The sequence below is a fragment of the Neophocaena asiaeorientalis genome, unplaced genomic scaffold, assembly GCF_003031525.2.
Source record: "Neophocaena asiaeorientalis asiaeorientalis breed wild unplaced genomic scaffold, Neophocaena_asiaeorientalis_V1.1 scaffold38, whole genome shotgun sequence".
In the NCBI taxonomy this organism is placed as follows: domain Eukaryota; kingdom Metazoa; phylum Chordata; class Mammalia; order Artiodactyla; family Phocoenidae; genus Neophocaena; species Neophocaena asiaeorientalis.
In genome coordinates this window covers 503,620-527,659 of record NW_020174556.1, presented here as the reverse complement: position 1 = coordinate 527,659, position 24,040 = coordinate 503,620, and the positions used below count along the sequence as shown (strand labels likewise).

At 35.7% G+C, this 24,040-nt stretch overlaps 1 protein-coding gene across 1 annotated transcript in view; it reads right to left on the bottom strand.

The window, feature by feature from the left end:
• Window positions 1–24,040, bottom strand: part of RNF180 (ring finger protein 180) — a 251,854-nt gene that overhangs the window by 53,165 nt on the left and 174,649 nt on the right. Inside the window, exons 5-6 of the mRNA XM_024757495.1 lie at window positions 17,798–18,023; window positions 1,659–1,784 (exon numbers count right to left, since the gene is read on the bottom strand). Of these exons, the coding sequence (XP_024613263.1) occupies window positions 1,659–1,784; window positions 17,798–18,023 (352 nt within the window). The remainder of the gene's footprint in view (window positions 1–1,658; window positions 1,785–17,797; window positions 18,024–24,040) is intronic.

The following is a 24,040-nucleotide window of genomic DNA, read 5'->3' as shown; positions in this document are numbered from 1 at the left end:
AACATAGGCAGAACACTCTTTAACATAAACCACAGCAATATTTTTGGGGGACCCATCTCCTAGAGTAATGGAAATAAAAGCAAAAATAAACAAATGGGACCTAATTAAACTCAAAAGCTTTTGCACAGCAAAAAAGACCGCAAACAAAACAGAAAGGCAGCCTATGGAACAGGAGAAAATATTTGCAAATGATGTGACCAACAAGGGATTAATTTCCAAAATATACACACAGCTCAATATAAAAAAAAAACCCAACCCAATCAAAAAATGGGCTGAAGACCTAAACAGACATTTCTACAAAGAAGACATACAGATGGCTAATAGGCAAGTAAAAAATGTTCAACATGGCTAATTATTAGAGAAATGCAAAGCAAAACTACAATGAGGTATCACCTCAAATCAAAAAATCTACAAATAATGCTGGAGAGGGTGTGGAGAAAAGAACTCTCCTACACTGTTGGTGGTAATGTAAATTAGTACAGTCACTATAGAGAATGGAGTATGGAGGTTCCTTAAAAAACTAAAAATAGAGTTACCATATGATCCTGTAATCCCACTCTTGGTCATATATCTGGAACAAACTCTAATTCAAAAAGATACATGCACCCCTATGTTCACAGCAGCACTATTTACAATAGCCAAGACATGGGAACAATCTAAATGTCCACTGACAGATGAATGGATAAAGATGTGGGGTGTGTGTGTGTGTGTCTATATATCTATATCTACGAATGATGGAATATTATCCAACCATAAAAAAGAATGAACAAATGGCATTTGCAGCAGCATGGATGAACCTAGAGATTATCATAGTAAGTGAAGTGTAAGACAGACAAAGACAAATATCATATGGTATCACTTATATGTGGAATCTTAAAAAAAAAAGATACAAATGAACTTATCTACAAGACAGAAATAGACCCATGACATAGAAAACAAACTTATGGTTACCAAAGGGGAAAGGGTCAGAGAAGGGATAAATTAAGAGTTTGGGATTAACATACACATACTACTATACATAAAATAGATAACGAACAAGGACCTACTGTATAGCACAGGAAACCAGACTTAATATCTTGTAATAACCTATAAGGGAAAAGAATCTGAAAAGGAATATATATATATATGTGTATATACATACATATTTAAAACTGAATTGCTCTTCTGTACACCTGAAACTAACATGACATGGTAAATCAACTATACTTCAATAAAAGAGAAATAATTTATTAAAATAAAACAGATTAGAACCAATAAAATGAAATGAACTTAAATTACGATAATGAGTTGTTCAAAACCTTTATAAGGAATACCAATGTTTTTGTCAAATATAGCTTTTGTCAAATCTGTTACTTTTGAGTTCATTCTCTACATATTAAACATTACTGACATCAAGGCAAAGTAAATTTAATCATGAGTTTTTCTCAGATTTTGCTATTACTGTATAGTCTCTATTTTTTCATATGTACACCTGTAGCTTTCAGTAAAAGAATACTTAGCAAAATCCTTACTTAACATTGATGAGTAAAGAAATATTTTTCTACTAATATATCTAAGGCAGAAAGAAAACAGCTTTAAAGAAGACCTTGGACAATGTTACCAGACTTTTTTTCCTTTTCTTCCTTTTTTTTTTTGTTTTTTTGCATTAGCTTCCTTACCTCCAAAAAGATGGAATGCTTTTCTGCGGCTTGGTAGAGGCCACTTTGCAGAGCTGGATTTCTGAAAGCTTTGTTTTCTTTTCAAATATTCTTTAGTAAAGAATGTTTTTGTGGCATTGTTCAGTTCTAGAGTAAAGCAAAAGAAAATAGTATTTTTAAACATTAATTTGAGTAAAATGGCAAGAACCTGAAAAATGGTTGTTGTAGTATTTTGATAATAAATTCAGATCTCTTTAAGACAGTGAAGACAAAAGTAGAGTCAACTTTTTTTTTTAACCCAAGCAAACCTAACTCCTCTGAATTTGATGCAACTCTGATATGCCTACACATAGAACACACACCTACTGAGCAGCTCCTATGTCAGATACTACACCAGATATGCAGAACACAGTGATGAATGAGACATAGCCCTGCCCTCAAGAAGACTGCAGTCTAAAAGATGGAAATAAACAGGCAGACCAGAAAAAGGGGGGAAACGTGTTATGGGTGTAGCAATAGAATAACTAGAGTGTAACCATGGCTCAGGAGTGATAATTAAAAGGAAAAATCCTTAGAACTTTTTATGTCATAGTCTCTTTATTTCATTCCATATGTGATGGGTTGACCATTTAGATGCTAACGCTGCTGATATGAATAAGTTTAAAAGATGTAGAGATAAATTCTCAACCTTTCAGAAACATTAATGAGTTAAAGAGAAAAGGAAAATATTCATTTGAAATAGACGAATACCAATCAAAGATCACATGTGATGACATTCACTTTATTTTTAAAATTTTATTTATTTATTTAGGCTGTGCCGGGTCTTAGCTGCACCACGCAGGATCTTTTTTTTTTTTTTTTTTTGTGGTACGCGGGCCTCTCACTGTTGTGGCCTCTCCCGTTGCGGAGCACAGGCTCCGGACGTGCAGGCTCAGCGGCCATGGCTCACGGGCCCAGCCGCTCCGCGGCACGTGGGATCTTTCCGGACCGGGGCACGAACCTGTGTCCTCTGCATCGGCAGGCGGACTCTTAACCACTGTGCCACCAGGGAAGCCCCACCCAGGATCTTTTAGTTGAGGCATGCGGGCTCTTAGTTGTGGTCCAGTGGGTAAGACTCTGCGCTCCCAATGCAGGGGTTTGCTCTCTGGTGGGGGAACTGGATCCCACATACATTCACTTTAAGAGTCTCTGGATACGAGCCAGGGAAAAGCAAGGCATGATCCGAGTTGAACTGTTTGATGGAGAAGTTCTTCTCAGGGAGGCCAGTGTAGAGCTGGTTACTAACTGAGAAATAAAGTAGTCTTTCCATCAGTGATGCCCTCTTACTTTCATCCCACAATTATTCCTGTACTATCTTCTCTGTTTCCATCCTTCAGGCTTTGAGCTTCTGCTCAAACCAGTTACATCAAATTATCTCTATTTTTCCTAATTACTCTCCAGGATTGATTCTTTCCTTAAGCAATTCACAGGGAAAACATTCTCAGAGTTTACATTTAACAGCAAAAGAAACAATGTAAAAAACAGACACTCCAAGCAAGGGAGGTTAAGTATTAAACCGGCAACTCCCTTCCCCATTCTACACCCAAGGGCCAGTAATTAAAGCACACAAGATAGAGAAAAAGTAATTTCATAGTCTGTGTACTCATCGTGTATGTTGGAGGTTGTTATGGCTAGTGAATGTTTTATCCTTCATATGTTTAATAGTTAAATCATTTCAGATTGGATATTCTCGCAGTGTTTTCTGCAGCAGTGCACAGGTGTTTTATCAATGTCCACTCTGCCCACTGCCTGTGAACAGCCCCTTAGTGTAAGATGGTCATGGCACTACTACCTGGTTAAAAGGACTCATCAGTGTCATTCATACTGATGAAGAGAATGGAAGAGATTATCAAATGACTTATAACATAATTCACTTATAGTAACAATTCTTGCAGGGCTTATCCTTAAGCAGTGATGACTGTAATTCAGGGTATTTTCTGAGAAATTAAAAATCCTATAAGTGGTATTGTGTTGACAATTAACTCTAGGGCAAATTGACTCACAACTTCCTAAATGCCTTTAAAAGTAAGACCAGTGTGGTGGGTAAATGATTTCATGTGGGAGATAATACAAACCAAGGTGAAGAGTTTGAAACTCAAGAATTCTTATTCTCCTTTCTCTTTCTCCTCTCCACCTCCTCCTCCTTCTGGAGAGCTTGTAGCCATGCTCTAAAATGTTGATGCAATAACCAGAGGATGCCACTGCACTGCCCTCTCTTAAAATGAAAACTTATTTGGAAGTGTAACTGATTTCAGTAAACCAGATCAAAAAGACATTCTTGTAAGAGTTGGCCAATAAGTGCAGTTTTGAAAGCTGGTCACAAATCAAACTTCTCTTAGAGGATACATGAGAGAGGTAAAAGTAATAATGATAACTGTGATATTTTTGTTTTCTAGCTTCAAGGAACTTATTACACAATGCACTTTTAACCTACATAACAAACCCATGTGATTAATGCACCAAAGAAAAAAAGGGTTCATAAAAATATTTATAATACCTACAAAAACTATGATCAGAGAAATTACTAAAATGTGCAAAATGAGATGGGAGATGTACCTACAACATTTTGTTGAACATAAATACATGTGTTCATAATATAATCTTATGAGATGTTGGAAGATTTTATTTATTACACTGATCTGAAAGGCCTTTGGAGAAAAGAGGACCTAGAAGCCCTTATCCCTCCATTTCTGGGGCAAATAAGAACTGGTTCTAATGCTTCTTAACTGTGGCACCTTTCGTAAGTTGTTGAACTTCTCTTTGTACTCACTTTCTACCCTATCTCTGGCAAACATATATTTTGCAATAGCTATGTGCCTAGCACTTTACTGGTATAGCTATAAATATAGAAATTAATTAAAGGTAATTCCTGTCTGCTGGGCATTGTACTAGATCACTGATTCCAAAATACACGTCTGGAGCCTGGCTATGCATCAAAATTGCTGAGGGCACTTGTTAAAAAGACAAATTCTAGGACCTTGCCCAGATATTACTGAAGCAGAATTGCTGTGGATGTGACCTAGGAGTCTTTGCTTTCTACAGGCTCCTTGGGTGATTCTGATGCACAGTCAAATTTGATAACCACTGGATGAAATGACCTTAAATCCTTTTCTGTTCTAAAATAACCTGAATTTATTTAAATAGGTTAAACCTTATATCACTCTGGTATAAACTGTACAAACCTTACCCAAGGATGTTGTTCTTTCTATAGAACAGTGTTGCTTCATTCTAGTGGCATTTGAACTTGGAACTCCAGGATATTCCAACAAAAAAAATATTCAGTACTACCTTTCTCAGAATTATCTGGAAGAAGCACTGAGAAAAATCTGAAGGCAGACCAAGATGTAGAGCTCGGAGTAAAAGGTGATAAAAACTACCTTTATCTCCTCCTTTGCCAACCCTACCTCTTAGGGAGTAGAGGCTTCTTAATACAATATACATTATAATGTATTAGATGTAATCAATAATTCATATCATTCAATATGCTAGAAAAAGACAAAACCCTGAATATCCTGGAAAGATTCTAAAGTCTACTCAAATGGTACATTTAGTTAAATGTGGTGGCAGTACCAGTGGAAACAGCAGCATCTTTGCGTGACACTATCATAGAAATAGTAAATAAGTGTTAAGATAAGAGTTCCAGTCTTCTTGACTTGGCTGAATGCAGGAGTCAATCACCAACTACATAAAAACATAATTCACATTATTACAGTGTATATTACCATGAGTTTCACTGTATCGTACCATAAAGAATAAAATAAGAACAACCACATACACAGCACAATTTTGAACTACAGGCAGTACTAATAGGGTAGTGTAACTCTGATTTCTGCTTTATGCTTCAATATGGGCAATTTTATATTTAAACAACTAATTATAATTAAGCAAATATTTGTTAGTAATAGTTTTAAGCATTCTGCTAAGTATAAGAGTTAAAACTGTGAAACAGGCATAGTACCTGCATTAAATCCTATCTAGTAAATAGGTAACCATTAAGTTATGAGGTAAGTGCCATGATAGGGTTAATTCAGGCCTTAGGGTCCTATTAATGAGGGGAATATAATAAGAGTATTATTATAAATACAGGGCACAGTCATTTAGATGGACCCAGTGGTATTATGTTCTAATTTAAAAGGCTAGGATATATGTGTCCACCCATCTCATTTAGATTATTAAAGGCCTTGTTTACCTACTTAAAATTATGTCTCATTATAATGAAAGCTTTTTTTCCCTACAATTCCCTTCTGAGTCCTATGTTGTTTGATACATAATATTTCATTTTTCACAAAGATGCAACTTGCAAAAAGATGATTTGACAAAAAAATTTGAAGCATGTTTTAATAAAAGTTAAAAAAAAAGACTACTTCTCCAAGAGTTTTGCATTATATATATAGAATGAGCCCTGATTTTAAGTGGAAATCCAACTTTCCTTCATTTCAACAGGCACTGGACATGCTTGTTCACAGGCATTATTTGGTTCCAGGAGATTAATGTACAATAAAGGACATTTGCAAGGAATAGACAAGATTGTGAATGAAGAGTCCCAATCAGTGGGCATTTGTATAAAAAGGGAGATTTCTAACAAAACAATCTTTACCAGCTGATGCTTAACCCTCATTTTTTAAACATAGCATTTAGTTTAAGTAACCTCTTGTGAGATGATCTTTAGAACTTTTAGATTAGTCTCATCTCACTCTTCTTCTTTAATATGTTGATGTATATGTTTATATATTTAATATGATGAAAAATAGTAATTTTTCAAGAATATACAATCTAAGATAGTTTTCTTTGTATTGTTTTACAGCAGCAGGAGTAAAATTGAGTGAGGATGCTGCTTCAAGGGGATTTGAGATCGTTCCCTTACACAGGAACAGAGAAGGGCTAATATATTAACATTTGAGCTCACTTTACTAGACATCAATGAAAATCTATAAACTATCTTAAAACTGTCTTCAGGGTTTCAAGGGCAATGCTTGATCTGCACCTCTGCAAGAGGGGCAAGAAAGTCTCACTTGTAAGGGACCCTAATTCTCCTAGTGAAACTCATTTTATACCCATGTGAGCACCCAGAAAGGTTCATCTATGAGGGGAACACTACCAGTTAGAGAAAACTGGAGTCTGCTATTGCAGCTTGCATTTAACAGAATATGACTACTTTGACTCAAAGAAATATGAGTAAGATAAGCCTCAGAACCAACTCTTCAGACCTGGCAGGTTCTCACCCTAGGGCGGCTGCAAGGTCTCCTAGTAACTGCATGTCCTATGTGATTTGGTGGCAAGAGGAAATCTGAATGTTGGGAACGAGAGACCAACCAGGAGTATCTCATTAATACTTATGAATATTTATCTATGTATCCTCTGAATATAAATTTTAACCTGATTTTCTTACCCTTTCCTAGTGAACTGTTCAAAGTTAAAATCTAGTTAGGAAGTTCCGTCTCCAACTAAATATGTAGCCTGATGACAGAGGCACATACAACAGGGACCAAACCAAACCAAAAACAAAAATTCTATATTTGACACTTTGTCAAAGTGGAGCTATGGATTTTACAATATACAAGTCATTACAGAATATAATTTATGCTTAATTGATGTTAATATTTAGGAGTTCCTATTTCACTAGGTAGATAAACTACAGTTAAAATTTTATCCATTTTAATGTAATAATTCCACTTAATATTTGGTACTGCAATATTTTATACCCATCATTTTTATACCTGAATAGGAAAAGAGTTGTTACAAATACTTTAACCCTTTGGCCCAGGAGAAATCTGCTAGTACTATAAGACCTTCTTAGGTTAGAGAATTTATCCAAGCTTTCATCTCAGCCACCTTGTGTTTAAGTTGTGCTTATTGATGTCCTTTAAGACTCTGGAGCATTAAGAATTATTTCAGTAACTGTTTCATTACCCAAGAATAACTAGTTTACACTCTGTTAGAGGAATAATAAGACCAAGAGGAGATCTACTAAATTAATCCCAATCCAACAATAACCTTTATTGTGCTCTTAGTATGATAAAGACAAAATGCTAAGTACTTTGTACTGTTATGATGTATACTGTTATTATTTTGTATTTAAAGTTACACTTCAAGATTTAGAAAAAGGCTTTTGAAAGCCTATGGATAGGGATATACTAGTGGATCTTCAAAACAGATAGTTAGTGGGAAGCAGCCACATAGCACAGGGAGATCAGCTTGGTGCTTTGTGACCACCTAGAGGGGTGGGATAGGGAGGGTGGGAGGGAGGGAGATGCAAGAGGGAGGGGATATGGGGATATAAGTATATGTATAGCTGATTCAATTTGTTATAAAGCAGAAATTAACACACCATTGTAAAGCAATTATACTCCAATAAAGATGTTAAAAAAAAAAAAGGTTATCACAGCATCCATTCTTGGCTTCAAAGAATCCATGATTCTCTGTCTTCTGTATGAAAAGAAACAGGACTCCATCCTCCCTGCCCACAATCATATTTAATGCTGCACTTCGGTTTACTTATTTATTTTTAAAAACTGTCAGAGTAACACATGCCCATGGTTTGAAAAGATCCAAATGATGTTAAAAGGCTTAAAAAACCAAAACCAAAACCAAAACAACAATGAAGATCTATTCCACTCCCTCTATATCTAGCTCCACTCACAATCCCCAGGGACTGTTTTAAATATTCCTGTTTTCAAGCTTTTTTCTGGAGATTAACCTCCATTAACCTCCTGCAAGGCAGGAGTTTTTCAACACTTGGTTTGCAAACCACTAGCCATATGTGAAAGGATTTAGGATGAAATTGAATGAAAAATTTAAAAATTTTCATAGTTACCTATTTATTTTAGTGTATATTAGAAGAAATGTATAAACTAGAACATCAAATACATAAATTCACAAATAAATTGTTAAGGATGAGGCTAAAATAAGTATTTTTTTAAAAAACGTGTGTTGATATGAAGAAAATCCTTAAGTAAAAAAGTAATTCTGGTGGTATGTGGATACAGTAAAAATTGTAAAGGTGGTAGGAAAATGAGAGAAATTTGAGAAACACTGCTCTAATCATTATGCTTATTTTTCTATTTCTTTTTTATAATAAAATATATTTTTTCCATATATTAATGCACAAGAGTGACTACACTAAAAGACATCATGAAATAGATACTCCTACTGATAAAGAATGAGTTTGTACATATATACAATGGAATACTACTCAGCCATAAAAAAGAACAAAATAATGCCATTTGCACCAACATGGATGCAACTAGAGATTATCATACTAAGTGAAGTAAGTCAGAAAGAGAAAGACAAATATATATGATATCACTTATATATGCAATCTAAAATATGGTGCAAATGAATCTATCTGCAAAACAGAAAGACTCACAGACATAGAGAACAGACTTGCAGCTGCCAAGGGGGAGGGGGTGGAGGAGGGAAGGACTGGGAGTTTGGGATTAGCAGATATAAACTATTATATATAGGATGGATAAACAACAAGGTCCTAGTATATAGCATACGGAATTATATTCAATATCCTCTGATAAACCTATAATGGAAAAGAATATAAAGAAAAAAGAATGTCTGTGTATAACTGAGTCACTTTGCTGTACAGCAGAGACTGGCACAGCATTGTAAATACACTATACCTCAATAAAAAAAAAAGGAACAAGTTTGGATTTTGGAGGCAGTGATGATTCTGTACAAGATGAACAGAAAAATGAAAAAATGAAAATTTTCATGGATGAACACAAGAACAGAACCACTATTAGCATAAGAATGAACAGACCAGATTTTTTTAGTATAGAATAAGAGAAAGTATGAAATGCCGTTAATGGGAATAGGGACAATAGAACAAGACCAATTACAGGTTGTCACAGTGGATAAAAAGAGGAAGTGTGATGTTCTTTTGGATGAGCTGTATGTCCTGGATAAAGCCCAGTGGGACATCTAAAAGTCAGACAGAATACAGGATAATTCGTCACTGTGTGGGACTGGCCCAAACACTGCAGGAAATCTGTCATCCCTACCCCTGCTCACTAGATGCCAGTAGCATCCTCATATTATTGTGACAGCCAAAATATCCCTGGTGAAAAATATCATAAGCGTGCTTTATGCTTAAAATCCTAGATTAGGTTAAATGTCATTTCTTTACTTACTTAGGGACTTCTACACACAAGGTGAGGACTTAGCCATTTTCTTTGCCTTTTTTTCCAATGGAGTTCACCAGCACTTCTGCTTATCAGCATCTAGTTCCACCATGTAAAGGCACAAGAGTAGTGGCATGGGGTGGGTGGTCAAAAAAGGAGACAAAAGTTGAATGGAGGAAAATAGTGGAACAAGGGTAGAAATCCTCCTTGCTGAGGTGTGGGTACATCTGAATGAGGTGAGAGCAGTGAGTGACTTCACAATTAGAGTTAAGTTGTACTGACCCTGTGGCTCCCTATGCAGTACCTGAGACACTTGTATCTTCCACATGAGCATGGGCTGGGATCCCTGAACAATGAACACTGAGTCTATCGTAGGACAGCCCATAGCAGTGTTCTTCAAAGTCAGTCCACAATAGGGGCAGTGACATGCTTGGTTTGAAGGCTTCAGTCATAAAGTCAATTCAAGAAAATATGATGCCTTCCTTCACAACGAAACCATAATCTCCTTGGCTGAGGGATTCCTCCTCCCTCACTTGGATGACCCTCTCTCCATTTAATGCTCATAAGACATAGCCTTTTCCCTTCCTCAGCCTGCTGATGAAGGTGGCCTGCAGATCCTGTTATACAGCATGTAGCACCTCTCTGAACAGACCTACTGTTGGGGTGCTGATGTGGGAGTTCCTTGTTGGAAAGAATGAGGCTGTCAGTCAATGAATAAGAAAGGTCTTCCCTATCCAGAGGTCTTTCTCCTCAGCTCTGCCCATCCTGGATTCTTTTTCATCTCCACAGACAAAAGAACTCTAGTTAACACCAGAACTTTTCCCAATCTCACAAGCAGGCTTAGAGTCTTCCATGTGCAAAACTTATTCTGCTGTTTTCCAAAGTGACTTTGCTATTTTATACTCCAACCAGCAATATATGAGTTCCAATTTCTCCATATCCTTGTCAACACTTGTTGTTGTCTATCTTTTTAACTATAGCCATCCTAGTTGCTGTGAAGTGATATCTCATTATAGTTTGGATTTGCAACTAATGACTAATGATATTGAGCATTTTTTTCATGCTTATTGGCCATCTTTATATCTTCTTTGGAGAACTGTCTATTCAAACTCTTTGTCTATTTTAAAATAGGGTTATTTGTTTTTTAATTCTTGAGTTGTAACAGTTCTTTATATATTCCAGATACTAGATCCTTGTCACATATATGACTTACAAATATTTGCATTTATCCTGTGGTTATCTTTTCACTTTCTTGATAATATCCCTTTAAGCAGAGAAGTTTTTAACTTTGATGAAGTCTGATTTATCTATTTCTTTTTTGGCTGTTTGTGCTTTAGGTGTCATATCTAAGAAACCATAGCCTAATACAATTTCAAAAAATATTTACACCTATGTTGTCTTCTAAGAGTTTTATATTTTTACCTCTTACATTTAGGTCTTTGTTCCATTTTAAGTTAATTTGTGTATGTGTGTGTGTGTGTGTGTGTGTGTGTGAGTTCATAGTGTGAGGGAGGGTTCCAAGTTCATGCCTTTGCATCTGAATTTGTAAATGTGACAGGCTCTCTATGTTCTTACTGAGTATAGTGGTAGACTTCAGTAGAATTTTTAAAAAATAAATGTTTTTCTATTTGCTGTACATCCTTAGGACAATTTCCATAGACTTAAATGAAATAAAAATCATTTCACCAGTTAAACAGTTGTTTTGCTGGGGTGAGGATCCATGAAGCTTCTCACGTTACCATTCCAGAAATCTTCTTCACTATTTTTTAATTTATCAACTTTAAATAATATTGACTTCCTTCTAGGAGGATTTGGGTCTTTTGCAATATCTTCTTCCCTTCTCACCTCTCAAATTTTTGTGAATAATATCATTTTTAGTTTCTATATTGTCTACCTTCATTATTAGTATGCTTTCATCAGTTAGGATGCTCTTGGTGTACACTAATAGAAAATTTATTCAAACTGCCTTAGTTAATTAATAAATTTAATATTTCATGTAATAGAAAATTCAAAGGTAGGATAGGCTTCAAACCTGGCTGACTTGGTGGTTAAACAATGTCATCAAGACCCCTTGTTCATTTCTTTCTTTAGTTTTACTATCCAAAATAAAGACTTTATACTCAGCTGGTTCCCCCCTTGCTCATAAGATGGCTGCCAGTAATTATCCCTATTACACACCTTCTTGTTTATGTCCAATGGGGAAGAAACTAGCTTTTCCATCTCGTGTCTTAAGAGTAAAGGCAAATTTTAGTCTCACCTCATCACTCAGAACTGAAACACATGACCATTTATGAACCTATCACTGGCAAAAGGAATAGATTACCAAAAAGCCAAAGATGGGCTCATCTACCCAGAAGCCACCTGACCTATGCTGAGGGAGTTAAATACTGGAATAAAACTCAGGGTATGTTACGAAGAAAGATGTAATGGATATAAATTAGCAACCAATAGTGTCTACTACCTATTTTTTGTATGTTTTTGTGTTAACTTTTTTTTCCCATATTTGCTAGTTTTATTTATTTAACTTTTTTTTAAAAACATCTTTATTGGACTAAATTGCTTTACAATGGTGTGTTAGTTTCTGCTTGATAACAAAGTGCATCAGCTATACATATGTCCCCATATCTCCTCCCTCTTGCGTCTCCCTCCCACCCTCCCTATCCCACCCCTCTAGGTGGTCACAAAGCACCGAGCTGATCTCCCGTGCTATGCAGCTGCTTCCCACTAGCTATCTATTTTACATTTGGTAGTATATATATGTCCATGCCACTCTGTTAACTTTTGACAGTATTACCTTGACCTCCACTAACAAATGATATTAATGCCTTCTACCCTGTCTTCTATATATGCTCTCCCACTTTAAACTCTCAACTTCTAGTGTATCAAGTACTTTATCAAGATCACATCTAACAGTGTTAAGAAATTTAAGCAAAATCGCATGAAATACTGAATGTTATATTGAGAGTGGTTTAAATCATTATTTTCCTAAGCACACTCTATGGAATAAATCTGGAAGGAATTTCATCATAACTCTATCCACTGAACTACTCTAAATTACAACTAACCCCTTATTCATTTGCCAAATATCTTCAGTTCCTTTAGAAAATGACAACCTTCCCACTTTAATCTTTGATAATAACTGTCCCCTGGTTTGTACACAATTGGAATGGTGACATTAGGTAGCTGAGATGATTAATTCATTCACTTAATAAATAACTCTCAGGGTTCAGTAAAGTTAACAGAATAGTGTAAGATTGGAAACTGACTTTCTCCCAAAATATCAACAAAAGCAGCTGAAACCAGAAGAGGAAAAAAATCCCATTTACAATTGCAGCAACAAAAAAATACAGGCATAGGGCTTCCCTGGTGGCTCAGTGGTTGAGAGTCCGCCTGCTGATGCAGGGTACACGGGTTCCTGCCCCGGTCCGGGAGGATCCCACATGCTGCGGAGCGGCTGGCCCCGCGTCCGGAGCCTGTGCTCCGCAACAGGAGAGGCCACAACAGTGAGAGGCCCGCGTACAGCAAAAAGAAAAAAAAAATACAGGCATAAAGCTAATAAGAATTTTGCTGTGCCATTTGAAAGGAAATTACAGAAATGTTATTGAGAGGCAATATGCTTTCAATATTATAACAATGTTATAATATTATAACAATGTTATAAAAATGTCAATTAAAAATGTGAATTATTCCCCAAACAACTTATAAAATTAATTCACTTGTGAGTTATTAAAACATAAAGCTAAAATAATTATAAGACCAAAGTAATGGTACAGGACAAGATAGAAATATGAATGGAAAAGAACAGCTGCCAAAAAACACAGAAACATTTTAGTAATTACCTTCATTACCTAAAAAAGGCAGTTCAATCAGCATAGAAAAAAAATGAATTGTTCAATAAATGTTAGTGGGATAAATGCTTACAGACACAGAATAAAGGGACTATATATTTTTTTAAATTATGACTTAAGCTGTTTATTCTTTCTAAATTAGTAAAAAACTATTTTGCAAGATTTATTATTATTTTTTGTTTGTGGTTTTCTTGTTTTGCTTTTGAAAGGTACTATATTTTTAACCAAACTGCACACCATAATAAATGGACTGGAATTAAGAGTAGGGAAATGAGGACAAAATGAAATCCAAAATAAATATAGGTAAAGAGACTATTTATATACAGTAAGTCCCCTACATATGTACCTTCAAGTTGCGAACTTTCAAATATGCGATCGTGTGTTCACATGTCCAATCACATAAGTTAGTTCACATGTATGGCGTATGTTATCACATGTGTGCATCCTCTACAAGTGGTTGTACTTTTGTGTATTTTACTGTACAGTACTGTATAGAGTGCAGTAGTACAGTATCTTTATTTCAAGCTCAGGATGTCTGGAAGCAAGCATAAAAGCAGCGGTGATGTAGCTGGTACTACTGTACTTGTCAAGGTACTGTACTGTAAGATTAAAAATGTTCTATTTTTGTGTTTGTTTGTTTTTTATGTATTATTTGTGTGAAAAGTATTATAAGCCTATTACAGTACAGTACTATATAGCTGATTGTGTTAGTTGGGTACCTAGGCTAAGTTTGTTGGACTTAACAAACAAATTGGACTTACGAATGTGCTCTCAGAACACAACTCATTCGTATGTAGGGGGATTTACTGTAATTCTGTAGTGGATAAGGCCTTTTAATACCTAACTTTGAAATTAGAAATAATAAAGGCAAAGGTTGCTACATAAGACTACATAAAATATAGAAGTTCTGCACATTCATAAGATATAATAAACATAATTCAAGTACATATGACAAAATAGGAAAGCGATTTGCCACATATGACAAAAGCTGACATTACTGAAAAAAAAAATCCTCTTGCAGTAAACAAGAAAACGATGAACAGACCAAAAGAAAAATCCGTAAAGGGCATGGTAAGGGATTTAAAAGGAAAAAAATGGATAGTCCAGAGTGTTGAGAAAATAAGCCCATTATATTGCTGCTTGCAATAATTTTGGAGCATAATTTTGTAATATATACATAGCCTTAAAACACGTACAGACTTTAACTACCAATTCTACTCCTGGAAATCCATTACAAGGAAATGCTCGGAGATGTGTGCAAATATTTATCCATATATATCAGCAAAAAAATGAATGATAAACAACTAAACTAAATAGTAGATAGCTTAAGTAGATAATGATATAATCACAAGAATTTAAAGTAAACAAGGGACTTCCCTGGTGGTCCAGTGGGTAAGACTCTACGCTCCCAATGCAGGGGGCCCGGGTTCAATCCCTGGTTGGGGAACTAGAGAGCACATGCATGCTGCAACTACGAGTTCGCATGCTGCAACTAAAGATCTTGCTGCTGCAACTAAGACCCAGCTCAGACAAAATAAATTAAATAAATAAATAAATATTTTTTAAAAAGTAAAACAAAAGCAGGTCAAAAGCCTTATGTTCAAAATGAACATTTTACAAAAAAAATAATTAAGTATATGGATATAAAATATTCTGGAAGAATACTCGATAAACGATGTGATCTTTAAATGGTAGGACTATGGAGGATTTTGAGCTTATAATTTTATTTGTATACTCTGATTTTTCTATAATGAAATTGTATTTGCTTCTGGCAATGTTGCTTTCCCTAATCTATACTCTGATATGCCCTCAGCTCTTATCAAAGAATACCATAAGATACCATGTTAGAACACCTGATATTGCATTTGCTCTGAGGATGTTTTTGAGGACACTGCCTACTCCATCTCTCACTATGCCTAGAAATCACATTAAAAATTTTCTTTTAAAGTACTGGAAAAAACTTCTCTTGCCCTTAGGAGTTGGTATGTTTCTTTCCATCGATCATGAGAATCATTTAATTGTATGCTTATTTTATTTTTTCTTAGGCAGCCAGAATATTAAAACGAAATACTTCATTCAGTACTTCCCTTGCCTTGCTACTTCATTGCATATATATTTTAAAACATGTCTAATCTTTTTGAGATAGGTATAAATAACTAAGTAGTATATTCCCATTATTATTACCAGCTTCTAAATGACAGTATGCAACCAAATTTCGTCTCTATTGGAATAAATATTCCCAATATGATTTATTATATAGAAGAACCAACTTTGGAAATAAAGGAAAATATGACATTGTTGCTTTGATAAATGAACCAAGAGAGAGTCAAGTCATTATTGTTTTAAGACATGAAGGAAAGCAATTTTAAAATCCCTGTCAACATTAAACTGGATCATGGAAGGCAGGGACATCTGTCTAAATCACTATGTACATCGCCTAGATGCTTCCCTTCAAAACAGGCTTTCAGTAAACGTTTTCTTGCATAGATGGTCAGAGATAACACTGAGAAAGAGATGTTACTCTTCACATTTCATTCATTCCAAAGCACCTAGCAAGGGATCTAGTACTAGAAAAGAACCCCTATTTTTCCCGCTTCAATGTAAGCCAGAGAAGAAGAACTTCCAGTAAGCTTCTGTCCTCCCATGGAATTGCTCCCTTCCCTCTCTCCACTCCTTACTTGCTCTTCCCCATGAAAGGAAGAGTGATCTGCCAGTGTGACAGATGACAGCCTGCAGTCCCTGACCATGTTTCTCTATTGGGTAGAGTCAACTGTGCTTGGCATGTCCTTTTGTCTCCAGGTCTGTCTGTGCTCAGTGCAGTGATTTTGCGCTCCAAACTATATGCACTAGGCAAAGATCAGAGAGGCAAAGCTATATTTTCTCTTCACTGTTTGATTACTGAGCCTGTAAGCCAGGTTTGCAAGTCTTCATGCAGCTGGTTGGGTTAAGGCATGCAAAGCTTATTTTTATAAACTGATTCTTCCTTGCAGATGGGTCCTTGGATTTTCTTTTGCGGAAGAAAAATGTGCCATGTGTTTTCTACAGTTTTACTATTAATAAAGTACATACTTTGATCCTCATTTGGTTCCTCTATGGTTGAGGCGAGAATGTGGATATAGAAATTTCCTCCCCTATGAGTTTTGACAGGGCGAGAGAGAGTCATGGACATATACACACTAACAAATGTAGTAAGGTAGATAGCTAGGGGCAAGCAGCCGCAAGGCACAGGGATATTAGCTCGGTGCTTTGTGACAGCCTGGAGGGGTGGGATGGGGAGAGTGGGAGGGAGGGAGACACAAGAGGGAAGACATATGGGAACATATGTATATGTATAGCTGATTCACTTTGTTATAAAGCAGAAACTAACACACCATTGTAAAGCAATTATACCCCAATAAAGATGTTTAAAAAAAAAAAAAAAGAAATTTCCTCCCCTAAGGTTTAGCACACAATAGTGCACTCAATAAATATCAGCTCTGCTTACTTCTATCATTCTTCCCTTTCACCTTAGCAGGTTTCTATGTTCCACATTCATTCGTTTTTCCTTTCTTCACTAGTATGTTTTAAATATTGTGTTATATTCCATCTTTACATGATAATTAGGTAAACAAATCCTTGTTCCAATTTTGCTATCTTCTATTTCAAGAAGAAAGGCCTTAAGAACAACAAGAAGGTTGAGAAGAGTTGGAGTCTGGAGGAAAGGCCTAATAGTTATCCTCAGATATTTACAGATTTATTCTCTGAGACTTCAGAGGAAAAAGCATGGGCCAAAGAATGAGGAGTAGTGGAAGGCAGATTTGAGGAATACATAATCAACAGGGCTGCTTCAAATTTTTATGGAATGTCCTTGACACTGGAGATGTTCAAGTACATGCTGAACAATAACTAGTTAGGATGCTTTAGAAAAGATCTCAACATTGAATAGAGGACTAGAGACGAGAAACTATTCTCATCTATGATTCTATGATCTTAACAAGTTCTAATGAGTTGGGCAAGCACTGTTTTATAAACTAGAGAGTAACAAATTATGCTGTATATGATTTTCAATAACTTTCTCATGATAATTCATAAAGTACTTTTAGAACTGGAACAAAGAGGTAGTCAAAATAGTCAGGTAATTGTGTCAATGAAAGACAACAGTTACCTGTCTGGAAAAAGACTCTGGAAATAATTGTCCGACACAATGGGCAGGGAGTGCTTGCGGCATTGTCTTTGGCAAGAGTCCGTAAGCAGGGCTCACAGAAGATGTGGTGGCAAGGGTAACACATGTAGGGGTTGAAATAAACATCCAGACACACTGCACAGATGTAGCTCTCCTTTTCTTCTGCATATTCATTGTCATCATCTGTACTCATCTCATTATCCAAAGTCTGCAAAACATAAGCAAAAACGATTTTTCTTAGTTCAGTATGACATTGGTTTCCTTGAGAAATTGAGACACTGATTTTATATTTTCTTAAAATGAATGAAAATATTTATGAGAAACAGGTAATATCTGTTTCTGTGCATAATCAAAGTGACAGAAATGCTACCTCGCAAAGTGGGAAGAAACTGGAAACATACATGAAAAACCCGTAAGTCTTAATTATTCATTTTAGTATTTTTATATAATGCTAAATGTTAAAATATAGTACCTGAACACATTAAGTATACCTGTATCTCTATTTAACCAGCACTACTTAAGTAAGTGTTAGGTCCTAGGATGACAGGTTCCGCCTGTCTATTCCACTCCCACCACAGCAAATAAGCTGACTGTCGCAAGATTATAAAGCCTTACATGGGCATTCACACATGAAGAGAAGTGGGGGTAAGAGGATGTCATACTTCATCTTCACACCATGCATGGAGCGTTTTTATTCTACATTTTGCACCTTCCTGGACCTCAAAGCCAATAAAAGGCCAAAGCCTAAGGTATGTCAGGAAGTAGATAAGGCAAATAAACTTGTAGTAATTCTGGGATGAGCCTTGTAACTGGGAAATATGATGATCCCTCTCCTCTCTCCCAAATGGAACAGTTAAGAAAGACGCTATTAAAAGGTAGTTAGGATTTGTTATAAAGCATAAACTAACACTCCATTGTAAAGCAATTATACGCCAATAAGGATGTCAAACAAACAAACAAACAAAAAAAACTGTAGTTAGGAAAGAGGCACTCAGGTTAGCAGCACAAAATCTGGTGGCTGAATTCCTGTTACTTAACATCACCATATTCCTCATCCATGAGGATGCTGTGAGAATTAAATGAGGTAATCCACATAAAGCGTTAAGCAAAGTGTCTGGTATATAACAAATATTCAATAAATATTAACCATAGCCATCCTTCTCTCCTCTCTTCTTCAAAGGCCCTATAGTCTTGGCTAGAGCCTTGGGAAATTTTCCTCAAACCAGGCCTGACCTCAGTCCACTGAGGCATAATGGGAATCTACATGGTGTAGATGCTTTCCTCCTCACTTTAATGGATGTCAAAAATGGATATCAGTGATTAATATTTGAGTAAGCCCTGGGTTTAATAAATATTTTTAGGTTACATGAAATGTAAAAGTTACACAAATGAGGCAAAACAGAGCCTTGAAAATACAGAAAAACCTTTCTACTGCATAAACTATTATTTGATTTATCCAGATGGCTTTGCTTCCTCTTTCTGCCGCTTGTTGATAATTTCTCTCTTTATGAAAGACATATTTGAGGCATTAGGCCATTCTTTTTATTTGGTTGTCTGATTTTTCTTAAGCATTTTTACTTAATCTAGTTATTTGTTGTTACTGGCTAGATGTGTTGCAAATATTTCTTCCTTTTCTCTGGTTTGCCTTTTAATTCTTTTCATAGTGTTTTTTGATAAAATGAAATTCTTAATTTTAAAGAACATTTTTCCTTTATGATTTAATACTTTTTGTGTCTTATTTAAGAACTCTTACTTTTTCCCAAGGTCAGTAAGAGAGTCTTATTTTGCATCCTATAATCTACCTGAAATTGATTTTCATGTATGGTGCACATTAGGGTTAAATTTCATTTTTATTTTTATGTAATTATTAATTGGTACAGCCCATTTATTGCAAAGACCTTACTTTCCTCCACTGTTCTAAAGTGCCATGTTGTTATTAGGCCAAATATGCATGGGTTGGCTTCTATTTTGTTCCATTACTTTACTGTCTATTCCTATGCCATAATCACAATTTCTTACTGTGGGCTTATAATAAGCCTCAATAGCTGGTAAAGGAAGTCCTTTCATCTTAAAGTCTAATAAGAACCTGCAGTATAAACAAGAAAACAAACAAACAAAGCAACTAATACTAAACTTTCTTTGGGTTATTTGTATGGAAATATGTTAATATAAATGTTTCAGACATTACATGAAATTTCTAAAAATCTTAAAAAAAAAAAAAGCCCTTACTCAGGTGGATGATTACAAAATAGATAAAATTCTTCCTGTCTCTCTATGTGCACCCATATGCATTTCATCAAGATGTGGAGATTAGTTTTCCACCTTCTGATTTTGGGCTCTGTCATGTGACTTGCTTTGGCCAATGGATTGTTAGTAAATATGATGCAAACAGAGGCTTAAAAAAAGCTTGTGCATTGGAATAATCCTCTCTTGATGATATTGGGAACCCTAGTCTACTACCATGTGAACAAGCCTAGGCTAACCTGCTGAATAGTAAGTGAATATGGTGCAGCTGCCTCCATTGTGACTGCTGATAACAAGCCAACCACCAGACGTGTATGGGTAGAGTCAATGACTGTCACCTAACTGTAAATGTACTGGTGAGTCCAGATGACACCATGTGGATCAGAGATAAGCCATTACAGCTGAGCTCAGCCCCAACTGCCGACTCAGAAAACTGTGAGTGAATATAGGTTGTTGTTTTAAACAACTAAATAAAATCTGTTTCTTACATAATAAAAATTAGTTGACACATCCTTGTCTACACATGGCTAACTTTACCTCATTTTTAAAATCTTAGTTTAAATACCAACTTCCCCAAAGGATTTCACTGCTATTCTATCTAAAGTTGTTCTGTCACTGCTACTTATTTGTTTCCTCATAATAATTATTTGCCTATTTTTCTATGTCTCTCAATAGAATGTTAAGATTAATAAAGGGGAATGAAAAAATATATATACATACACACACATTTTTTCCCCAATGAATTAATAGTAGAGCCTGCTTGGTGGTGGCTTCCATTCTCAAAATGCTCACAGGTTCAGCTTGTTAAATATTGTATTGATTATACCTCTATTAAGTGTTCTTAGGTGTTCTTGTAGGCCTTTTGGATATTTACAGCTAGAAAACAAGCATTCTGTGAAATCTCATATAACATATACAAAGTTTAACACAGAGAAGATATGAAGTAACTGTCCCTCACCAACAGAAAGATTGTGGCTATGAGTTGAACACTAATAAAAATCTGCTGGAAAGGCAACAGTATCCACAATTTTTCTCATCATTGTTATATGACTATTCTCTCCTGTACTTAAAAGAAACTTGAAAAAGGAAAGCTGTAAGTACACAATTAGTACTGATTAGGGACCCTCAGATAATAAAAACATCTTTGGACCTAGATGCTTACTTACTAAAATTTTATTTCATAGTGACAGCTTATTCTGTTTGTATTACACTCTCAATATTGTGTCTTGAGATTTGAACTAATTAACCTCAAAGAAACTCATGGCATAAGAAAATCATAATTTGAAGACCCGCTTAAAGCAATCCAAATTGTGGCCCTAATAACTGTACATAATTTTATTTCTATGAAGTACTTTATCTCTACATATATAACAAAAGTGACTAGATTTCATTAAAATACACATCAAAGAAATAAATGATTTGCTATTTAAAAACACAACCATATTATGGAAATAAACTTGAAGGTGGAAGTTTGCAAATAGAAAATGAGGTCAGAACTATTCATCTATTAGCTGAGCTACGTGACTCAATCCACAAAACAGATGTAACACATACAAAGACTTCTAGAATCACTATATTTTAAGGGACCAAAAAGGGTGAAGAGTTTCCATTACACAGAGAATTGAACATATCTGGTGATAAAAACTGTTCTGCAAGAAGACAAAAAAACCACCTCAAAGATAGAACTCCACTGGGCTTTTCTCCAAATTGGAGAGATAATAATAAATTTACTGTTGGATATATGGTTATATTTTAAAAATTAATTACACATTAATAGATAAAAGTCAACCTGGAAAAAGGTTTTTAATAGGTGTGCCTATGAACTCATCTTTATCTCATCAACATTTCAATTACTATAGATAGAGATCATCAAAATGCTTCTCAGAAATGGAGAGGTGACAGGAAAGATGGCTGCCTAGTTAAAAACAACTAAAATCCTTTCTGAACAGGAGGGAGACCTTCAAGATGGCAGAGGAGTAAGACATGGAGATCACCTTGCTCCCCACAAATACATCAGAAATACATCTACATGTGGAACAACTCCTATGGAACACCTACTGAACGCTGGCAGAAGACCTCAGACTTCCCAAAAGACGCCCTCAGGTGACCTACAGGCAGAGGCGGGGCCAATCCAAAGCTGAACCCCAGGAGCAGTGCGAACAAAGAAGATAAAGGGAAATTTCTCCCAGCACCCTCAGGAGCAGCAGATTAAATCTCCACAATCAAATTGATGTACCCTGCATCTCTGGAATACCAGAACAGACAATGAATCAATCCAAAATTGAAGTGGTGGACTTTAGGAGCAACTATAGACTTGGGATTTGCTTTCTGCATCTAATTTGTTTCTGGTTTTATGTTTATCTTAGTTTAATATTTAGAGTTTATTATCACTGGTAGATTTGTTTATTAATTTGGTTCCTCTCTTCCTTTTTTTTATATACACATATGTATTTTTTTCCTATTTCTCTTTTTGTGAGATGTATGTGTATGCTTCTTTGTGTGATTTTTGTCTGTATAGCTTTGCTTTTACCATTTGTCCTAGGGTTCTGTCTGTTTTTTTTTAATTTAGTATAGTGTTTAGCACTTATTATGATTGGTGGATTTGTTTTCGTTGCTCTCTTCTTTCTTTCATTCTTTTTTTATTACTTTTTCGTTGCTCTCTTCTTTCATTCTTCTTTATTACTTCTTTTAAAAAATTTTTATTAATTAAAAAAATTTATTTTAATAACTTTATTTTATTTATCTATCTATTTATCTGTCTGTCTGTCTGTTTCTTTAGTTATGTATTTATTTATTTCTCCCTCTTCTTTTGAGCCGTGTGGCTGACAGGGTCTTGGTGCTTTGGCCAGGTGTCAGGACTATGCCACTCAGGTGGGAGAGCCAAGTTCAGGACACTGGCCCACCAGAGACTTCCCGACTCCACTTAATATCAAATGGCAAAAGCTCTCCCAAAGATCTCCATCTCAGCGCTAAGACCCAGCTCCACTCAACAGCCAACAAGCTACAGTGCTGGACAACCTATGCCAAACAACTAGCAAGACAGGAACACAACCCCACCCATTAGCAGAGAGGCAGACTAAAATCATAATAAGGTCACAGACATGCTCAAAACACACCACCGGACACGGTCCTGCCCACCAGAAAGATAAGATCCAGACTCATCCACCAGAACACAGGCCCTAGTCCCCTCCACCAGGAAGCCTACAGAGCCCACTGAAACAACCTTAGCCACTGGGGGCAGACACCAAAAACAACAGAAACTATGAAACTGCAGCCTGCGAAAATGAGACCCCAAACACAGAAAGTTAAGCAAAATGAGAAGACAGACAAACACACAGCAGATTTAGGAGCAACGTAAAAACCCACCAGACCTAACAAATGAAGAGGAAATAGGCAGTCTACCTGAAAAAGAATTCATAGTAATGACAGTAAAGATGATCCAAAATCTTGGAAATAGAATGGAGAAAATACAAGAAACATTTAACAAGTACCTAGAAGAAATAAAGAGAAAACAAACAATTATGAACAGCACAATAAATGAAATTAATGCTTCTCTAGAAGGAATCGATAGCAGAATAACTGAGGCAGAAGAACGGATAAGTGACATGGAGGATAAAATAGTGGAAATAACTACCATACAGCAGAATAAAGAAGAAAGAATGAAAAGAATTGAGGACAGTCTCAAAGACCTCTGGGACAACATTAAACACACCAACATTCGAATTATAGGGATCCCAGAAGAAGAAGAGAAAAAGAAAAGAACTGAGAAAATATTTGAAGAGATTATAGTTGAAAACTTCCCTAGTATGGGAAACTAAATAGCCAATCAAGTCCAGGAAGCGCACAGAGTCCCATACAGGATGAATCCAAGGGGAAAAACTCCAAGACACATATTAATCAAATTATCAAAAGTTAAATACAAAGAAAAAATATTAAAAGTAGCAAGGGAAAAACAACAAATAACAGACAAGGGAATTCCCA